Raw genomic sequence first — 18800 nt, forward strand, 5'->3', positions numbered from 1 at the left:
CGAGACCCAAAGTTCAGCTATACCGGCTACGTGCACCTGTCTCTATTCCAAACCAACCGTGTGGCTCTTTCGTGCGTGTCGAATCTGCAATCAGCAATTCAGCAGGTCTTGCTCGTGCCGGTTGAATCACCCGGAAGAAAGATTAGGCTAGGCATAGTGGTAGTATCTTAGGTAGTATCATGCACATTGGTCTCACAAAAATGCTGATGTGGCAGCTAATTAAGGAGGAGAGATAAGATTAGAGTACTCCCTCCTTCACAGTTTATTAGGCACGCGCGTACCCCTAGGTCATCAATTTAACCTATATATCATAGGTAGATACTGTATCATAGCGCATAATACGAGAAAAGTTAATGCCAGACAAATCTTGTACATCATTTTGCATTGAGATTCTAAATAGCAATAAATATAGCACAACTATGATACTACTACATGATACTACCCACTATAGGGATAGTATCATACATAAGTATCATATGCATGATACAACTATATGATACTTAGCACTATGGCCAGCCTAGTGTACGGCCCCCATCCCCACATAACTCGAATCAAAGCTGATTGTACCCGCAGCTGATCCAACTAACTGCATTAAAGTTTGAGTTGACGCATGTATCTCCCAAAATGTTCGATCCTGAATTAAAAAAAAATATCATAATTAATAAATATTAGTCCCTCTATCATTAAAAGATGTCTTAGATTTTTTTTAAATTTTTTTAGATGTATTTATAGAGTAAATAGTTTTACATACATTTAACTTAGAAGAATCTTAATACGGAGTACATTTTTATATGGACAGATAGAGTACAGTAAAAGGGTTGCGAATTAATCCCTCGCATAACAAGTATTCCCTATGTCTTGGTTTATGGGGTTTGAGTGAATCCCTAAATTATTAATTTAACTAGTATAATATAAATTATGACAGAAAATATATCATTTAAAAATAGAACATATAATTCTTTTATAATATATATTTTGTAATATATATACTTTACACTACGTCGGTCCAATTTACGATCTAGAGATAGAAAATGACCTATAAATAGAGTACGGTATTTCCTCCGTTTCCATTTAAATGTCGCAGCTTTGGTCAGTGTTAGTGAGTGTTTATTGTCGGAGAAAGAAGATGTCCAAGCCAAGATTCGGTAGGAGCCAAACCTGGCCCAGAAGAGCAGCGAAGTCTGCACAACCTCCATAGAAAAGGCAAGCCATGCAGGAGGCTGTCGCTGTCCTGAGTCCGATTCCTCACCTTGCCGTGCGCTCCCTGCAACCCGGACTGTCGCTTGACATCTATCATATGAAGACATGAACACCGAGTTTTACTCTTGCTAATCGCCAAATCTTACAAGTGAATATGTGATATCTGCTCAGATCGGTCAGTTGACTTAACCTCATGGAGTCATGTGATCAGAGCTCGTCTCGGTCAGGCTTACGACGGGAGCCACAGATGCATCTGTCTGGTCAGGTCGATGTGAGAGCCGCGAATTTACGCATAAATTAATATATGATGGAATGTTTATAAACTCAAATAGCTATAGGATGAAAATATATTACATCTTCATGATACTAATTTGGTGACATAAATATTCATGCCATGTTATTTAAGCTTGGTTAAACTTTTAAAACATTTGAATTTTCAAAAAGTTTGAAGTACATTTTTTTTCTTGAAAGGATGGAAGTATTACAAACACGTGGTAACTGAATCATGCTTCACCTCTTGACCATGGAGCCAGGAGGTAGACTCTGTGTTCCTTACAAAGAAAATCTCCGCACTCCCGCTTTGCGAGAATATAGTATTAGTATTTTCAAATGTAAACTAAATAAATTTTGATATGTATAAATCCATATCCACACCAGAATATCAAACATCTAAGATATGAATTATATTTCATGATGCTTTTAGAAACATTTTTTTTGTGTTGTATAGATATTGATATTTTTCTATATACTTGGTCCAAATTCATAAGGTATGATTTTCATGAAAACAAATGTGCGTTATATTTTTTTAACACGATGTGCACCATATTTTGGTATAGAGGGAGTATCTTAGATACGCTAAGAGAGAGGGGAAAAAACATAACATGATTGATTGCATCTCCTAGTCCCTAGTCCCTACAGTTTAAGTTACACCTAGGCAAAACTTGGGCCGAAAAAGCCCAAAGCTAAAATGTTAAGTCCGAACCCAGCCCGGCCCGACCACCGGGCCTATAAATCGAGCCTGAACCTGGCCCGAACTAGCAAAAGTCCGGTCCGACCCGACAAGCCCAGCCCAACGTTCGGGCTCAAAAATCAAGTCCGAGCTCGGCCCAAAGTGCAAGCCTGATCTGGCCCGGGTTCGGGCCGGGCCGTCCGGGCCGAGCTGCCCATGCCAAGCTGTAGTTTAAGTGAACTCCACCGCTGACCGTGATTACTTATTTCATACTACCTTCATCCCAAAGATTAATACTTATATTTATTTTTAGGAAGTTAAACTTTGTTAAGTTTAATTAAATTTTTATCAAAAAATATTAACATGTAAAATATAAATTCAATATCATTAGATAGATAATAAAATATATTTTTATATGGTATCTACAAAATATCATATTTATTAATATATTTTTCTAAAATTTTGGTTAAATTTTACTTGGTTTTTTTTAAAAGCTTTCAGCTTTGAGATGGAGGTACGTACTCTCTTCGATCCAAATTAATTGATTTTACTTTAACTTGATATGGATGTACGTAGACATATTTTAACTCTAGATATATACATAGTTAGATAAAATAGAGTTAACTAATTTAATTATATCAGAGAAAGTATAACAATAGAGAAAAATGAAGAAATTTTACCAAAAATCATTAACATGTAAAATACAAATTCAATATCGTTAGATAGATAATAAAATATATTTTCATATAATGTCTATAAAATATCATATTTGTTTGGCTATATACTATGTATGTAGACGTGTTTTAGCTCTAGATACATGTATATCTAGATGAAGTGAAGTTAATTAATTTAAATGAGAGGGTATATATAGTATAATAAAGAAATGGAATGAAGAAATTTAAGAACGCTCACGCGACCACGCACCACAGTGACCTGTCCGCTAGATCCACTTTTCCACCCAAGTAGTAGTACTCCTCCATCATCTTCTCTCTAGCGGCGAACGCGGTTTTGATTACAGTTGGAACACAGAAAAAGGGGAAAAACCAAAACCGAAGAAAGTGCCCCGCGACCTAGTGGGCAGGCGGTACAGTGGTGGGGAAGATATGCCTCGGGAGAGGCCGCCGGCGGTGCACGCCGAGGCCGAGGCCGAGGCTCCGGAGGTGGTGGAGATGGCGCCGGAGCTGGAGGAGCGGGAGGAGAGGTGGGCGCGCCTGCTGCCGGAGCTCCTCCAGGAGGTGGTGCGGCGCGTCGAGGCGTCCGGCGGCGAGCGCTGGCCGGCCCGCAAGGACGTCCTCTCCTGCGCCGGCGTCTGCCGCCGGTGGCGGGACGCCGCCGTCGCCGTCGTGCGGCCGCCTGCGGTGTCCGGCAAGATCACCTTCCCGTCCTCGCTCAAGCAGGTGAGAACGGGAGCTGCGCCTGGCCATGTGCTCTCATACCCGTCGATTGGTAGGGGTGGCTGCTTCCGGTTCGGTGTCTGGTCGTTTAGGGATGTGGAAATCACCATTCCAAACTTAGATTTTTATTTGGAGTCGTGAAGCGATTTCCCCCCTTTCGATCCGTTCCAACAAAGTTCCTCTTTTCGATGAGTTGGCGGCATCAGATTAAGGCTCTTTCGGCTGTGTGAAGGCCTGAGCTGACAAATTTCACACCTGCAAACATTAGGTCCATCAGTTCGTTACATATATGCTGAGATTGCTTACATAGATATTACTGCGAAGTTTTTGTTGCTTGTTAATCAATCTGTATCATTTATCACTAGTCCTACCACACTTTTGAAGGTAAACTATCTCTGAAGGCATCTTAGATTCACATGAATTTCACAGCGAACAGTTCAATTCCCGCATGAAACCGGACACTTTGCCCGCCAATCAAAGACCGCCCTTAATGGGTTCTTATACCATTTTAGGTAAAAGGTGTGCGGGTCTAAAGTACAGTCGTGTCCTCATTCTTGGTTTAGGGAATACTAAATTAGGTGTATTTTGCTGGCGGTTTCAACGAAGCTTGACATGTTGGCAGGTTTGGCATATATCTTCTATAATCAGATAGGCTTGCATATTTGGTCGTGCCCGGTGAGAGAAACTCGATTAGTTGGGATTTTCATGGCAAATATTCCACATTAAGAAATCACTCAGTCCGACATATGAGAAAATGGCTTATCTGATGTGTGTATCAAACAGCCAGGGACAAGGGAGTTCCCAATGCAGTGTTTTATCAAACGGAATAAGAAGAACTCTACGTTCTACCTCTACCTCGGCTTGACAACTGGTAAGTCTATCTTCTCTTATATTTATTTCTCGTGGCATATGTATAGATATCAATTTCAACTTTATACTATGACACTCAAGTCTGTTTTTGTTTGATATCAAAATAAGGCACATGGCATTATTTTCCTTTGATTGCTACGCTGCCACCATTTTCTCAGAATCTATTTTTTACTGTATATAGTTACACTTGATTATCAGAAGTATTACTTTATATCTCGCTCTGTAAGGCTTGAAACCTTCAATTGGAATTTTATCATTTGTTTCTCCTAGTCGATTCACATGTTCATGTATTATGAACAGCAATTTTCTCAACCAAGTCCCGCGTGCTGAAGGATAAAGTATGCCTTTTGCTGTATGCTATTATTATATTTCGTGAATGAATATTATACCAGTTACCAACTTACCATGTCATGTCAATATAATTTGGTATACCATTCCTAATGTCTTAACCAATCTCACTATCAAATATGCATCATATTAATAGTTTAAACCATATTGTTTCTTTCCAACAGCTACTGTAGATAAAGGGAAATTTCTTATGGCCGCGAGAAGGTTTAGGCGTGGTCCCCATACTGAGTACATTATATCCCTTGATGCCGACGACCTGTCACAAGGGAGCAATGCATATTTGGGGAAACTGAGGTGAGGTTCTATGCGGTTGCAGGGTTTGCTTTAACCTTCCATGTTATTTTTATTGATTCTGCTAAGGGCTCAAATAGGCTGAAGTCTTATATTGGTGCCTATAGGTGACGCAAAATGAGTTATGATTTAAGAAACTCGCCTAGGACTATAGGAGAACACAACTAATAGACAATAAAACATATTGGAGTTCCAAATTCCAGTTAGTATCATTTCTTCACCTTGTACTACTAATATGATTCGATGGTCGAACGATGTAGCATTCCTAGAGTGTAAAACAAACCCTTTTGATGTGGAAATATTTCCATCATGTCTCGTGACTAACCTCTTAGGTCTTAGTCTTTGCTCTTTGGTAATGTCTATTCAGTTTTATAGTTGCTTGTTTTGCATTTGCTGTGTTTTGGTGCTCCTTTTTTGTTTCGGAGTTCTGTGGATCTCTGTCTTAAGTCTAACTCTGCGACAACAGTAAGGAAAAAGTCCGTTTTACTCTTCTCGAGTATAGCATTTCTCCATAACCCTTACCTTTCAAATGTAATTCATTTCCTTGGAGGCTTGTAACAAAGCCCCTACCTTTTCAAAAACACAAATTCTCAAAAAAAAAGAAGTAAAGCATTTCGCCATAACCCCCTGAAGTTTTTTTTTTTACCAATGTTGGATATTGAGCCACTTAAACCTCTGTAGCCGGTTTTGAAGGTGGTAATGTAATGTATATGTGGTGAAGATGTCATGGTTTTGAGTGTGTGTGTTTGGTTTGTTCCATAACCAACCCTACCAATTTTCCGATCATGGGAAACATTTTGGGCCTTGTTTGGATGGTTGCCATTTTTTTGCATCCCCATGCCCCTTTGCCCACTCCATTCAGTTCATTCGTCTTGTCAACATTGGCCAAATAATGGGCAAGCAAAACCCTGGTTAGCGATTTTTTTATGGGAATGGGCTTGGGCGTAATGAAACACAACCTGAAGACAGTTTCTCCTACGTGAAAGCTATATATTCTTCTGTCACCTGCCTCCTCTATGTGACAACTGTCAAACTTCATGCACTAGCCAACGCAACCAAAAGTCCAAACTGATAGAAAGGGCTGAATAGAAGAACAAACACATGTATGACTAAAGAGGAACTGATGGAAAGGGTTGAGTAGAAGAGCAACAAACACACGTATCACTAAAGAGGCCTATGCGTGGACAGAGAGGGGGGCAACAACAATCTTTAGGATAAATTGCGAAAGCTAGGACTCGAACTCAAGACCCTTGGCTGTAATAGTGTCAAGCTTCATGCACTAGCCAACAACAACAAAATCCACTTATACACTTGACAATAACCATGGTTTTTGAGTCGCTGTATAGTCGCCGAGTCGTTTTCCAAAAATGGCGGTGACTCGCGACTATACATCGACTTATGGCGACTGTACACGTTTTTTGCTCGACTATACATGAGTCGCAGGGTTTGGCGACTCACTTTTGAGTCGTGACTCAAAAACCATGACAACAACAACAAAATCTGATCACTCTTTTCTTGTTCATCTTCCTTGCATGATCGGTGCGGAAGAAGAGAGCTTTCCCAAAATTTATTTCCTTTCGCCCTTCTGCGTATACTGGCCTCGCGTGTGTCTACTACTCTACTTCCTCCTGTTGCCAGCCCAATAAAGAGCAACACTTCCGGCTGTGCCTTGTGGGCCTAGAAGCAGTACCTAGAGGCACATAGAACAGATTACCTTCTGATCGATGAACAGCTTGATTGGCCTTCTTGAAATATGTTTGGTTACTGGTGTTAAGGCTTTAGCCAAACACGGGCGATAATTATTATCGCCACTCTCCGCAGAAAGGGGGGTGGAAAAATGTTGTACTGACAAACATGTATTTAGACATTTGGAGGGAGTTAAGTAGGTCTCTTCTGTATGGTCCCCCCTTATTGGTATCTTTTTTAAATACTTCATATTCTTCTAACTGATTTCTAAAGAACGTTAGAAGCACAAAGTGAAGAAATGGTGTCCTAGATTATGCTTCATGTATGTTGACGTGATTAATTCACCAACTTCTTGGAATTTGAATTTACCATTTTAGTGTTCTAGGTTGGGTTATGTCACTTCCCTAGATTATGCAGAAAAATTTGGTTACTTAATAGTAGTAAGTATGTTTCATACTCATTCGGTGTTTTACCCAGTGATGATTCTGCTTCTTCTGTACCCTGTTTAGATCCGATTTTTGGGGAACAAACTTCAAAGTATATGATAGCAAGCCACCGTATGATGGCGCTAAAGCATCAAGTAGCCGATCTAGTCGGCGTTTTGGAAGCAGAAGAATAAGTCCCCAAGTATCATCGGGCAACTATGAGGTTGGACAGCTTTCGTACAAATACAACCTGCTCAAATCCAGAGGCCCCAGGCGAATGTATTGTGCACTCGAGTGCCCATCAACTCAGGATACCTGGGAAAACTCCCTCAAGACAAAGGTCCGCAAGCCCATGGGGACCACGGTTTTAAGAAACAAAGCTCCCCGCTGGCACGAGCACTTGCAGTGCTGGTGCCTGAACTTCCACGGGCGGGTAACAGTTGCGTCCGTCAAGAATTTCCAGCTGGCTGCTGCTGCCGACCCCAATGACCCTACTAGCTCCAAGGATGCGGAGACGGTTCTACTGCAATTTGGTAAGGTCGACGATGATATCTTCACGATGGATTATCGGCAGCCACTCTCAGCATTTCAAGCTTTTGCCATCAGCCTCAGCAGCTTTGGTACGAAGCTGGCTTGTGAGTAGAATTGCGGTGATGCTCGATGTGTTGTCATGTGGTTGTTGCAGTCAGATGCATCTGTGCGTCGTGTTGTGTCTCAGTAATTTTGCATTTTTTTTGTTTTTTTTTTAGTTTGGATGTGAAGGTACTATATATCTGTATCATGCTCTTGTACTTTGGATGGATTTCGTTCGAAACGAAAATTATGTTCTGTAAAGTTCTGCTGGAAACTGAAAGCGAAAATTGGGCTGATGTACGTAAGGTGTTGGTGAACTCTTCTAAGGTCTTGGCTCCGAAAAATGAAGCTGGAGTATATTAAGTATTTTTAAGTAAGGTGCTGGGCAGCTTTACAGATGATCTGCTCTAGTCCCTTCGAAAATTTGATTTTAATCCTGTCTCCATCAATTCAAACTTGGTAATGGAAGATTCTAGAACAATGGTGGCTGTGCACGTTGTTAAGATGAGATGCGACTAATTCTCAGTCTGACAGAGAATAACTAGTTAGCAGTCACGTGATGTTGATGAATTTCAGTTGCAATTCAGACTAACAAAAATCTTTAAGCAATTCAACGATCAAGATTATTGTCCTCAGTTGCAAACCATATTGAGTAAAACCTTATTTGCAGCCTCTTGGTGGTAAACCATGCTGCAGGAAGTAAAACCTCAGTTACAACCTTGTTAGAGCATCTCCAGTCGCGTCCCCCAAAGAGATTTGGGGCGCGCCGGACAAAAAAAGCGTTCCAGCCGCGTCCCCCAAAGCTCTTTTTTGTCCGGCGCGCCCCCATACGGTGTCCGGCGCCCCGAGCCCGTCCCCGTCCCACAGGGGACGCTCCGGGGACACCGGACACAACGAAACGCGAGGCGGGGAGTGGCGGGGCCGACCCGTCAGCGGCACAATTAATTTAAACCTAACCGTCGCCTACCTCGCGACGGAAGTTATTGGCGCGCAGCCGCCGGTGCAGTTCCCGCGAGAGGGCGCAGCGGACGCGTCCCGTCCGCGCCTAGCTCGCGTGCCGGCGTTAATGAGCGCCACCGCTCCTCCGCCTCCCTCCGGCCTATAAAAGGGGCGCCTCTCATCGTCCCTCTCACACACAAACCCTAGCGCCTCTCTCCCAAACCCTAGCCGTCACCATCTCTCAACAAGACTCGACGCTATGTCTGGTAGAGGCGGAGGCCGACCTCGCGGCCGTGGTCGTGGTCGTGGTCGTGGCCGCGGCATAGCTGAACGCTCGCCGTCGCCTCCCACGCCGTCGTCTTCATCGTCGGAGATGGACGTGGAGCCGGACGTCCTGTTCGAGTTCGTCCACGTCCTCAAGGGCGACCCGCGCGGCATCCAGAGGCTGCCGGACTCCTTCGCCGAGTACGTCGGCGGCGTACGCCCGCGCACGATGCATCTGCGGGAACATTCGTGCGGCTACTGCCGGTGGATCGTCAAGGCGATCTACGACGCGCGCGGCAAGATGTACCTCAACATCGGCTGGGAGAAGTTCGCGCGCCACCACAGCCTCGAAGCCGGCTTCATCCTCGTGTTCTCCTACTTCGGCAACAGGGACATGAGCGTCAAGGTCTTCGACGAGAGGCGCTGCCTCCGGGACTACCACGTCGACAGGGACGACGACAAGCACCGACGAGGAGGACGACCGAATGAGTGTTGTTTCTTCGCGGCGAATACGTGCACGGAGGTTTCTGCCTGTTCGCCTCATCGGTAGAACCAACAAGGGCACCATCCTCCCGCTGGATTTTCCAGTTTAGGTGATCGGGTGTGCTCTCGAGTGTTCTTTCTTAGCAGCGAACACACGAAACCTTCGATGCACGGCCTAGTTAGGTTTAGTTTCTTTGCAATATTTTATATTTGTGTCCACCATGGTTCAAACTATGTATTAGTTTGTGGAAAACCATGTTCCAAACTGTGTTTTCGTGTAAACCACGTTCCAAATTATGTATTAGTTTGTGGAAATTGAAATAAAAATGCCAGAAAAATTATTTTAAATGTTTGGGGGCGGCGTTTGGGGGACGCGGCTGGGGAGCGACGTCCCCCAAACGCGGCACGAACGAAACACGTCCCCCAAACGCTCGATCCGGCGCGGTTTGGGGGACGGTTTGGAGGACGCGACTGGAGATGCTCTTATTGTTTTGAGTTGCAAACCATGTTGCATGTAGTAAAACCTCAGTTGCTCGGTTACAACTTATGTTGTAGCTTCGCTAGCACGAATCATCATGTAATCTAATGGTGTGGGCTTGAATTGGCGTTTTGCGAATGTGTTAAGATAATTTCAGTGAGCTCCTTTATGTCTGAACTCAGCGGTCCATTGTACAAAGTCAAAGGTCAAGCATGCATGCTTAGACAACAGCCATTTTCCACATAGTACTGTGTTTTTTAGGGAATTTTCCACAGGAGTTGAAAGTGACAAGATGAGCTCATGGCTGCACATGCTTTTCCAAACGAGCCAGAGGGATCAAACCACTCGATCGCAGGAAGCAAGAAAAGATCATACAACTGTACGTATTTTTCTCATCAGCAGGAAACGGAAAGTGAAAGAAAGCTTCAAGCTGGCTACTCGTAGCTGTTGTCGGCGGTGCTGGCCCTCCCGAGCTCCGCCTCCAGCGTCTCCATCTGCTGCTCCAGCAGCCTCAGCCGCCGGTTCATGCGGTCCAGCCTCTCCCGAGCCGCCTCGTCGAGATGCACCTCCTGCCCGGCGCCGTGGCCGTGGGTGGTGACGGCGTTGGCGCCGACGAAGCCCGCGTCCTCGGCGTGGGGCTTGGGCGGCGACGAGCCTCCTCTCTGCTTCCTCCCGAGCATGGCTCCTGCAATCGTGTATACTGATTACCGAATGGTGGCGTAGACCGGCTGTCAGGCTGAGCAGGGTAGTGGTGCGCTGGCGAGTTGGGATCGACTGGTTGGAGGTGGCGTGGCCGGCCGCCCGGCTTTTAACACGCGAGCACGGACTGAGACTTGGAGGAGGGGCTGCTGTGCCTGCGGAAGGAGAAGGACTGGTCAATGTAACTTTGCTGGGTCAAGAGTCACGCCCGGCGACTTGGACGGCCCCGACCAGAGCCTGCAGCCACCACTGGACTCCCTCCCGTGCATCCGTGGCTGACCGGCGGGAAAGATCAAAGATTCCTAGGGGGGACGTATGTGGCTACAACCGTTGCCCAAATCTCCAAGCTGGCTGTCGGTACGCCGTGGACGGAAATCAAGGGCGGGCAGGCCGGCGGCCGGAGTCATCGAAGCTAAGAATACTCGCGTGCTCTGGTCTCCTCTTGCGTGAAGAAACCCAAGCTCGACGCGGCGGTTATGGAGCCCGACGTGATCATCGCGTGCATCACACCGTCGTTCGGCAGCGGCATCCCGCCGAACGATGCGCCAGCGCCGTTCCCGGGGGTGGAGAAGGAGAGTGGCCCTCGGCGCAGGGCAGACGAGATACCCTCGTACGTGCCCAGGTGGTCACCGGCGGCGAAGGCGTAAACCTCGACAGAGGAGTGGATTGGGCGTAGCTCTCATGGAACATCGCAGATGATGCCGACGAGAAGGTCGAAGCTAGGTGAGCCGATTGTACCTTGGATTGGCCATAAACCAGGGAATAGGCCGACGAGCGGCTGTCCCATGCTCATGGGCATGTAGACCTGCCTCGCTTGTTGATCCGTCGCCGCCCTCCTCGTCGAGAGCTTTATCTCCCTCTCCGCCCTGCCGCGAGTTTCGATCACGCGCCGCTCCACATCCACCGCCCACCTTGCGTTTGACCAACCCGTCGGCCTCTCTTTTGGCGCCCGCGGCTTCCTCGCCTTCGGTGTGCCGTCGTCGCCGATCTTCTTCGACGGCATGGTGGCTTCGGCGGGGGCGGGGGAATGGGGATATGCGGCGCAATTTGGAGGGAAACCGAAACAAATAGATGGAACTAGCCTTTCTGTGGCCGACACCACGGGCCCGCTCGATGTTTCCGCGCATTCGTTTCGTCCGGACTCCCTCGAGCGCGTCTCGGCGGACCGGGATGGTCTGGGCTCTCCGAATGGAGGATTAAAAGCTTTTTCAGGAGGAAATGAGAAACCAGAGTGATGGCTAGGCCGAATAACACCGTTCCGATGAAGCAAAAAGGGTTATCAAAGGCCTCGTCGGGGAGACAGCTAGGAAGCAAAAAAAAAAAAAAAAGATTACCGAAGGCCTCGCCGGGAAGATGACTGGAGGTGGCTCTAACTAGACGAATAGATCACCTGGAATCCTCGACTAGACGGGCGTTATTTGGGGAACTGGGGTGCACATGGTGTCCATCATGGCCGGTGATGCGGGGGTGAAAGTGGAATGTGCCTGTTGCGTCACTGCGTGCGCATGGGGCATGGTCATTGCTCCACGATCGCACGCGCGCGTTGACCGATCGACTCACCCAAGTAGTAGTACGTAGTAATTTTTGTGGCATTTTTTTTCCCTTCTCCACGCAGGAGCACGGCTGGTATGATAGGTTGAAGGCAATCAAGGTTCTCGGACCTCAGTACCGACGCAAGCATCGAGCAGCGTTCCCCAATTCAACACACATCCACAAACCCAGAAAAATCTCAGCCCCGTCCTTGAAACCGATACGCCGATGTCTACTCCACCATTTTCATTGTAAGACCATCTTCAGTCGCGTTCCTTAAACTGTCTTCCGTCGGACAAAAAAATATTCCCAACCGCGTCTCGCAAAGCTTTTTTTTGTCCGGTGCGCCCCAATACGGTGTCCGGCGCTCCGAGCCCGTCCCCATCCACAGGGGACGCACCGGGGACGCCGGACGCACCGAAAAGCGAGGCAGGGAGTGGCGGGGCTGACCCGTCAGCAGCACATTGAATTTTAACCTAACCGTCGCCTACCTCGCGACAGAAGTTATTGGCGCGCAGCGACGGTGCAGTTCCCGCAGAGGTGCAGCGAAGCGTCTCGTCGCCGCCTAGCTCTGCGTGCCGGCGTTAATGAGCGCCACCGCTCACCCGCCTTCCTCCGGCCTATAAAAAGGGCCGCCTCTCATTGTCCCTCTCACACACAAACCCTAGCGTCTCTCTCCCCAGCCCTAGCCGCCACCATCTGAAGAGTCGACGCCATGGCTGGTAGAGGCGGAGGCCGAGCTCGCGGCCGTGGTCATGGTCGTGGCCGCGGCCACAGCAGAGCTGCACGCTCGCCGTCGCCTACGACGCTGTCGTCATCCTCATCGTCGGACAGGCATGATGAGGAGGGGCCCGTGCTGTTTGAGTTCATTGTCGTCCTCAAGGGCGACCCACACGGCGTTCAGAGGCTGCCGGACGACTTTGCCGACTTCGTCGTCGCCGACGAGCGCCCGGGCTCGCTGCATCTGCGGGGGAATGGCTGCCACTGCTGCCGGTGGATCGTCGACGTGATCTACGACACGCACGGCAAGATGTACCTCCACATCGGCTGGGAGAAGTTCGCGCGCTACCACCGCCTCGAAGCCTGCTTCATGCTCGTGTTCTCCTACTTCGGCGACAGGGACGTGAGCGTCAAGGTGTTTGACAAGACGCGTTGCCGCCAGAACTACCACGGCGACATCGCCGAGGAGGACGACGACTGAAGAGTGTTGTTTCTTCGCAGCGAAAAAATGCACGAAGGTTTCTGAATGTCCTTCCTCGGAAGAACCAACATGGGCACCCTCACCAGCTGGATTTTCTAGTTTGGATGACTGGGTGTGCCCTCGAGTGTTCCTTCTTGGCAGCGAACACACGAAACCTTCGATGCCTGGCCTAGTTAGGTTTAGTTTTTTGCAATCTTTTATATTTGTGTCAACTATGGTTCAAACTATATATTAGTTTGTGGAAAACCATGTTTCAAACTATATCTTCATGTAAACCACGTTCCCAATTATGTATTAGTTTGTGGAATATTTCTTCTCGTATTGAAATAAAAATGCAAAACAAATAAAAATAAAAAGTATTTTAATGTTTGGTGGCGGCGTTTGGGGGACGCGGCTGGGGAGCGGCTGTAGAAAGTTGTAGAAGCCTAATATTTATTTTCGTCTCGTTGTTTATTCCGGTAACCCTCATGGGGTATATATACAAGTACATGAGAGGCTGGATTTGAAGTCTCGCGCTTCCGTCCTCTTCTCCTCTTTGTCATCATCGGTGTCTCCTTCTGGTGCCTTCTCTTCCCTCCCGCAGTCACAACGGGAGTGTCGTGGACGCAAGTGACAACGCGGACGCTGTCGACTAGAGTTGTTGCCGATGTGTAGCTGTAGACGTTGTCGCGATGTTGTTGTAGAGGTAGCCGAACGTCATGTAGCCGTGGTCGATGATGTAGTCGCCGTACGTGGTGTAGCCGCCTTCGCCGGAGGCGCAAAAAATTGCGATGTTTTTTTTTTTCATTTTTTTCGGACGAAGCTGTAGTCGGGGCCGACGTTTTGTACCTTAAAAGGTACCGTCGGGGCGACGTTTTGCACCCTGAAGGGTACCGTCGCGGCGTCTTGCAGATGTCAGAGGACGCGATCGTAGGTGAGACCACCAGTTTTGCCAGGACTGGAGGAAGCCCACCAAGCACACACGGTTTTGCCAGACCCATGTGCGCGGTTGTGGTGTGTCAATGCAATCTTATCTGTCGGACGCGGTCAATGCCGGCGTCGATGTCGTGTCATGGGACGAGGTTAATGCCGTCGTCGGGCCTTTCAGTTATACTATCAGAGGGCGTTGTAGTCGTATGTCCATCATGTGGACGATGTTGTGGGGCGGCGGCGGTGTGTTGATGAAGATGTCGATGATGATCACGATGATGTAGACCTTGGCGATGATATGTCGGCGATGTTGGAGCAGCAGGAGTGTCGACGATGTGTCGCTTGGAGGCGTCCCTCGTAGCGACGATGATGTCGGTGTCATGCTGTCGAAGAAGTCGATGACGAACTTGGATCTCTTTCCACACCAGCCTAGCGTGTGGATGGTGCATGTCGATGTCGCTTCTCGCAGTAGATCTGTTGAACGAAGATCTTAACTCGTAGCATGTTGTAGTCGTACAACTTGATGTCGTGGCTCCGGCGGCGAAGATTTGGTGTCTGTGCATCAGGTTGCACTCTCGTGGTTGATGCCGTCGTCGGGTGGGCCGCGTCACCATTCGCAGGTCATCGTAGTGAGCCTAGGCTGGTGCATCTGCGCGCGCATCATAGCCTGGGCATGTCGAGGCCTGCAGGTATTTGCGCGCTTGCTGCCCAGATGCACGCACGTACTTCCTATAGATTTGCATGCTAGGCAAAGTCATGTAGGGTAGGGCAGCACTGTATTTCCGATCTGGATGCGCGATGCCTGCGTTGGCGCATGGATCGTACCTAGTCTGGCTAGCTGTTGTTGAGGAAGTCCTTGCCCACGTATGTGCCGCCCGACGCCGGTGCATGCACTCGTAGAAAAAGGGGCAACAATACCGGTTCTAGAGGAACATTTGTACCGGTTAAGCAACCGGTACAAAAGGTTCGGTAGAAAAGGCCCCCTCTTTTGGTACCGGTTCCTTACCAACCGGTATTAAAGGACCTCCATGTGGCCACCCAGGAGAGCGCAGGGCTAGGGAGCTTTGGTACCGGTTTGTAATACGAACCGGTACCAAAGGTTGTCTGCCGCGGCAGAGAAAATGCAGAAATTTCTGCCGCGGCAGAGAATTCAAGGTTTAGGGTTTTAGGAGGGGTTTAGGGGTATCGGACCGTTTCATATCGCGTCGATGCGCCTGCTACGCGTTTGGGTTTAGGTAGTACATGAAGATAAAGGTGATGCATATCAACTTGGTGCATATAATATAACACATGTAATTGCAAAAGATCGCAAATTAAGTAGTATGCATGCAGATCGATCTTCATGCATATATAGTGGTACTCTCCGAGGCATACTATCTATTACATGTAGCATAGTGGTACTCTCCGAGTCAAACTATATGTTACATGTACATCTTCATTCATAGTGGAACTCTCCGAATGGCGGTATGACGTCCCGAAGGAAAAATCCCCCCAATTCATCGCCAATTGCTTTGAAGTGTTCCTCGATTGAGATCTTGTCCCGCTTTTTTGCCAACTGTAAAAGAATGAGATACAAATAAATACATGAGCTATGTGTGTGTGTGTGTATATATATCAAATCATAAACAAACAATTACTAGTGAAACTAAGCACAACTTATGGTAACAAAATAAATTTGTGAATATTTTTTTCGTACCTCTTTATTTCTTTGATCATTCGTTCTCTCGCTGACAATTCTGTGGATGTACTCGCAAACGTAGTATCCACATAGATTAGTCCCCTCTAGTTGTTGCGGGCATTTCTGTACAAGAATATAATTCAATGAAAGAATAATCAAGTATGATAAAAATGTGTGGACCTAGGTAGTACTACTTACTTTGTTCGCACGCCATATCATCTTCGGTTTCCATTCATGGGACCGATCTTCCTTGATGAACATTTCCATACACTGCCCAACAAAAGAAAATGCATAAAAGAGTTATCAATTAGTTGATATCAGGAAATTACCGAAAAGACCGATAAGAATTAAAATTACTTTTTGAGCATAAAAAAACACGTCTTGTATAGTATAGCCTCTTTGCTTTGTGAGTCAAAGACTTCAACCTCTCCTTCATACATTTTAATGACGATAAGAATAAAATAGAACCTGCGCACGTTTAAATATGCAGTGTCATATATATAAGTCATCAGTTAAAATTTGAACTTCTCGTGAGCAAAATAGAATATGTTATAAGACAGTAACACTCACTTGAAGTTGTAAGGCCAAAGTATTATCCTTTTGTCACGTTGACGCTTCAAAAACCTTAGCAAAGTCTCCGGTGTATCCCTATTACAGATGGGATCCTCTATGGTTTTTTCATGCATTGTATCCGGGTCAATGAACCCAGTGTGCTTGATTTCATCCCTTTTACATTCGAGCATCTTCGATCTGCATAATATAGCGCACAAAAGATTATAATTTGCAGACAATGAACAAGATGAGCTAAAGACTTCTCAAATTACATAAATAAATCACTTACAGACAATAGCAACTGATGATTGATTTGTCGAGGGCCCGAAGATTGTATAACTGAAAAAGTTCGCCGAAGTCAACACTCAAAGAGTATTCTTGGAAGTAATGCTCTTCCTTAACTTGCACCATGATAGAATCGATCCCTTTCTTTGTGGCATTACTATACCACGCATGCAAATTACGCATACTTGTTGGTTGCTTCCTGAGATTCTCGACCAAATCTTTCCCTTGAACAAATTTATATTCTACTTCAGCGAAGGGGTAATCGGTGTATTTTCGAGAACTTTGAACGGCCTTCTCGTCAAACACCATGAGAGGGGGGACCGATTGAACGGGTTGTTCTCCGAGCTGGTGCACTTGTTGTTTCCCTTTTTTTGCTGTGACACTCGATTGATTGCGTTTTTTCGCCTCCACCATCTCGTCATACGATCTTTCAATAGAACGCCTATAGTCAGATGACGGCGATGGTACATGGTCATATAGATTCTCAACGGTACGCACAACTTTCACCGGATCTAGTGTCTTCTCAAAAGGTATCTCTGGCGCTTTCTTAGCAAAAAAGGATTTCAGCTGGGACTTACAGCTTTGCTCATTTTCCTCGATACTCATTTCCCAAGGTAACTTCTCTATAGGCGGGAGTGGTTTCTCCATTCTAGATCTCTTCCTAGGCGGAGTACCGTTCCGCTTAAAGGACGTTGTCTTACACGGAGGATCTTGAGATGGTGGACTCACACTGGGATCTCTCTCAGGTAGGTGTGGAGTTTGCTGCTCCTGTGGACTGCTACCAGGAGGAGTCGATGGCCTTTTCTGCTCATGTGGAACGCTACCAAGAGGAGTCGGTGGCCTTTCTTGCTCATGTGGACTGCTACGAGGAGTCGGTGGCCTTTGCAAAAGGATGATGTATTTCTTCAGCCATAGGGTGAAACCGTGCTTGACATCGGCCATTGTCCTCTCATCGTCACCTCTAGGAAAATCAAGCTCCACTGTTTCAAAACCCGTAACAACTTCATCCACCCCGACACGAACACAGCCAGGTGGAATGGGCATATGTTGGTGCGTTGCTCCATCTTCATTTGGGTAAACATAGCCGACCACCACCTTAACAGACGCAGTCCTGAATAACATATGTAGCTCACAATCTGTCTTATCTGTGACATAATCCATGGGGTAGCTTCCTCCACATCCTTCAAGATGCGTGGAACCCACACTGCTTCTTCGCTGAGATGGGGCGGCATCGGCTTGACGATCCTGTAGAAACATCGGTTGATCAGGTGCCCTCTGATGTTTCTCAAGCGCCTCCACCCTATTTAACAATTCCGTTAACATGTTCGACTCCTTCTTCTTCTTTCGCGAACGGTTCTATAAGTGTCAGCGCACTTCGGCCATGCTTCCTTCAGGGTCTGACCTGGGCAAGCTCGAACCCGTCCAACGTGTTCAGGATTCCCCAAAGCGAGTGTCAGCTCATCATTCTCTCTATTGGGAATGTACTCTCCCTTTCTGACCTTTTCAATTGCATCTACAAGCTGCTTCGTGATTGCTTCAATTTTGTCCTTCCATTTCCCCTGCGCAACGATCTGCCCCGTCTTTGGTCCAACCCTGCCCCATGCGCGAACAACCAGAACTTGGACCGGTCGGGCCAGTCCCATGTCTGTGGAGTGATTCCGTTTTTCATCAGTTCATTTTCAAACGCTGTCCACTTCGGAATGGCAGTCTTGTAGCCACCTGACCCCAAATGATGGAAAAGTTTATTCTTTGAAGCATTTTTCGTATTTGTGACCGATCGGGACTTAGCAGTAGTCGATTGCTTATACCTCTTAAGTGCGGGCCAGTGATCTTTTATCTTCACTAGATTATCATCGAATACTGGAATTGTGTGGCCATCTTCTTGAGAGTCCATTCCTTGACTTTCTTCTTCTGGCCTTCCGTCATTTCTTCCGGTAGGCTGAAGCGTGTCAGTAGAGTGTCCCAAAGAAAAAATTTCAGCGCTTCGTTGACATAACTAGCTTCCCGTGTTCTTCGGCTTATGCCACTCTTCAATGCTGATCGGTA

General features: G+C 46.9%; 1 protein-coding gene across 1 annotated transcript; it reads left to right on the forward strand.

Moving 5' to 3' along the window:
• Positions 1-3116: 3116 nt before the first annotated feature.
• Positions 3117-8036, forward strand: LOC124661183 (tubby-like F-box protein 1). The gene is made up of 4 exons (XM_047199041.1): positions 3117-3546; positions 4327-4414; positions 4926-5055; positions 7248-8036. Exons 1-4 carry the CDS (start codon positions 3253-3255, stop codon positions 7804-7806), a joined length of 1071 nt encoding a protein of 356 aa, XP_047054997.1. The 5' UTR covers positions 3117-3252; the 3' UTR covers positions 7807-8036.
• Positions 8037-18800: the final 10764 nt, after the last annotated feature.

The sequence above is a fragment of the Lolium rigidum genome, chromosome 6, assembly GCF_022539505.1.
Source record: "Lolium rigidum isolate FL_2022 chromosome 6, APGP_CSIRO_Lrig_0.1, whole genome shotgun sequence".
NCBI lineage: Eukaryota > Viridiplantae > Streptophyta > Magnoliopsida > Poales > Poaceae > Lolium > Lolium rigidum.

Coding starts and splice junctions, on each gene's coding strand:
- LOC124661183 (XM_047199041.1), top strand. CDS start 3,253: ATGCCTCGGGAGAGGCCGCCGGCGGTGCACGCCGAGGCCGAGGCCGAG. Junction 3,547..4,326: donor TCCCGTCCTCGCTCAAGCAG/GTGAGAACGGGA, acceptor TGTATCAAACAG/CCAGGGACAAGGGAGTTCCC. Junction 4,415..4,925: donor CTACCTCGGCTTGACAACTG/GTAAGTCTATCT, acceptor TCTTTCCAACAG/CTACTGTAGATAAAGGGAAA.